Source organism: Etheostoma cragini, chromosome 18 (genome assembly GCF_013103735.1).
Source record: "Etheostoma cragini isolate CJK2018 chromosome 18, CSU_Ecrag_1.0, whole genome shotgun sequence".
In the NCBI taxonomy this organism is placed as follows: domain Eukaryota; kingdom Metazoa; phylum Chordata; class Actinopteri; order Perciformes; family Percidae; genus Etheostoma; species Etheostoma cragini.
Genome location: NC_048424.1, coordinates 64,424 through 67,202, shown reverse-complemented (window position 1 = coordinate 67,202; position 2,779 = coordinate 64,424). Strand labels below are relative to the sequence as shown.

The window sequence follows — 2,779 nt, the reverse complement described above, 5'->3', positions numbered from 1 at the left end:
CTGAGGAAACCAGCCCCCCTCCTGAGGAAACCCATTTTGGCCGCTTGTACCCTGGATCTCGTTCTTTCGGTCACGACCCAGCCTCCATGACCATGGAGTTCTTGGAGTACTTGGACTTCCTTATTTCAGAATTCAGTATTTTAGCATGTAAGAGACAGTCCTTTATTTGTTGAATCCTCATCTCAGCATGTGTCTGTTCTGAGACTTTTGACACCATGACTCTGACCTTGACCTTGACCTCTCAGTTCTTCTGATCCCATTATGGTGTGATCTCCTCACATAGTGCAGATGTTCCCAGCTCTATCCTCTCGTTGTGTGGTGGGATAACCGATCCATTATGAGGAAGAAGAGCAGGAATGTGGTCAGATGACAACTGGACTAGAAGGGAAGACTGTGCCTATTGCTTTCTCTCAATAGGCACAGTCTTCCCTTCTAGTCTTCTAGAGCCTTCTTCTCTCTCTCTCTCTCTCTCTCCCTCCCCATCCCTCGTTCCCCTGAAGGGAAATGAGCTCATGTTTGTGGGCCCATGCTGCCACATGTTGTGGTGCAGCAGTTTTATAGAATTAGGACGGCTCAGACCACAGAGAAAGACCCAGAGAAACAGAGGAGGATGCTCAGTGTAATGATCATGTGAAGAACAAATAAATAATTTCATGTGATGTTCTTAATTTACTACAAAGAGCCGGATGTTTTGCTCAGAATATCTATAAATAATGTCCATTTAAACAAAAATCCCATTTTTATATTTGCTTTGAAACACATTCATGTGGAAAAACAGAACTCACAGAAACTCAGAAGGGACATAAGACAGGAACTACAACACAAGACCAGGAGGACACTAGGACACAAGCACGAGGAGACAAGACCCAGACTATCAAAATAAAACAGGAAACAGAACATACAGACACCCAAGGGGACACAAGACCGGAACTACAACACAAGACCAGGAGGACACTAGGACACAAGCAAAAGGAGACAATACAGGAACTACAACACAAGATCAGGAGGACACTAGGACACAAGCACAAGGAGACAAGACAGGAACTACAACACAAGACCAGGAGGACACTAGGACACAAGCACAAGGAGACAAGACAGGAACTACAACACAAGACCAGGAGGACACTAGGACACATCACAAGGAGACAAGACAGGAACTACAACACAAGACCAGGAGGACACTAGGACACAAGCTTAAGGAGATAAGACAGGAACTACAACACAAGACCAGGAGCACACTAGGACACATCACAAGGAGACAAGACAGGAACTACAACACAAGACCAGGAGGACACTAGGACACAAGCACAAGGAGACAAGATAGAGACCATAAACCAAAGAAGGACAAAAAGATAGTAAACAACCCAAACCATCACAATCAAAGTTCACACGTTGAAACAAATCTACATTTTATTACTTCAGCTGAGCATTTACAGCGTTTTAATGGAACAAATCAACAGAAAACCGAGGAAACGGGAAGCGCTGTGTTGAGTATTTTCTTCATAATGTGTGATTTAGGCATTCTGCCCTGATATGAGTCATGAGCACCACAATGTAATACAAAACACACACACGTATACGCCGGCATGATTAGAGCCGTTATGCCAACATATAGCAGAGTAAGGTCTTTGTACAACAAGTATGCATTTATAAAATGATTCATTTTAGTGGTTAAGTGCACTTTGCAATGTGTTCTCACTTTCAAAAGTCATGACATCGGGCTGCATTCATTAGCAAAGTCAAAGTAGTCGAGTCATGTGACCCAGCGAAGCTGAAGCATTGGTCTGAGGTCAGAGGAGCTTCTAACCAATCAGGTGAGACATCTCGGCAAAAAGGCGACAAAAAGGCGACAAAAAGGCGACAAAAAGGCGACAAAAAGGCAACAAAAAGGCAACAAAAAGGCGGAAAAAAATGCAACAAAAATGCAACAAAAATGCAACAAAAAATGCAACAAAAAGGCGGAAAAAATTGCAACAAAAGGCGTCAAAAAAGGCAACAAAAAATGGTCCAAAAATGCTTAAAAAAGGCAAGAAAAAGGCAAAAAAAGGCAACAAAATGCGTCAAAAAAGGCGACAAAAAAGTTTTTAAAAAAGCATTAAAAAAGGCTTAAAGATTGCGTAAAAAATGCTACGAAAAAGGCGACAAAAAAGCGGAAAAATTAGGTGTAAAAAAGGCGTCCAATCACGCCCATGTCCAACGCCACTTCATCTTGCTGTAGCGTCTTCTGAGACACATCAGTCTCTTGAGTCTGGTGTCTCACCTCATTTTTAACTTTCCCCAGACTCCCTCTCTTCTTTTTCTTCTTCTCTGGTTTAAAACAGGAACCCGCAACCAACACCAAGGCACATGAACGTGAGGTAGAGAAAGGTCTGGCAGCAGCCGCCTTAAAAACTCAAATTCATTTCCAACATTGTTCCCTCACTCGAACACAAACTGCTGATTCATCTTCATTTAGGAGAAAGCGGGACAGAGATCTGTTGAGTTGGTGAGCTCACGCAGGCAGAACATAGAAGCAGAGGGAATTCAACTACAGACCTTTGCAGTTTGATATGTTTGCCAAATGTTAAGGTTCACTAAACTTAACTGTTTCCCCTCTTGAGATATAAAACATGAGCAGGTGAGAGACACCTGCAAGGACACTGGACATGTCCCCACCTTTATAAAGACCAACTTCCACTGAGAGAGCTGTTATGGTTGGGTTGGGGTCTGTGTGTGTGTGTGTGTGTGTGTGTGTGAGTCTGTCTGTGTGTGTGTGTGTGTGTGTGAGTCTGTCTGTGTG

The 2,779-nt window shown here is 43.1% G+C and overlaps 1 protein-coding gene across 1 annotated transcript in view; it reads left to right on the top strand.

Annotated features, from left to right (window-relative positions):
* The first annotated feature begins 2,609 nt into the window (after window positions 1-2,609).
* Window positions 2,610-2,779, top strand: part of pbk (PDZ binding kinase) — an 8,375-nt gene continuing 8,205 nt past the window's right edge. The window contains exon 1 of the mRNA XM_034900747.1: window positions 2,610-2,617. Within this exon, the coding sequence (XP_034756638.1) occupies window positions 2,610-2,617 (8 nt within the window). The remainder of the gene's footprint in view (window positions 2,618-2,779) is intronic.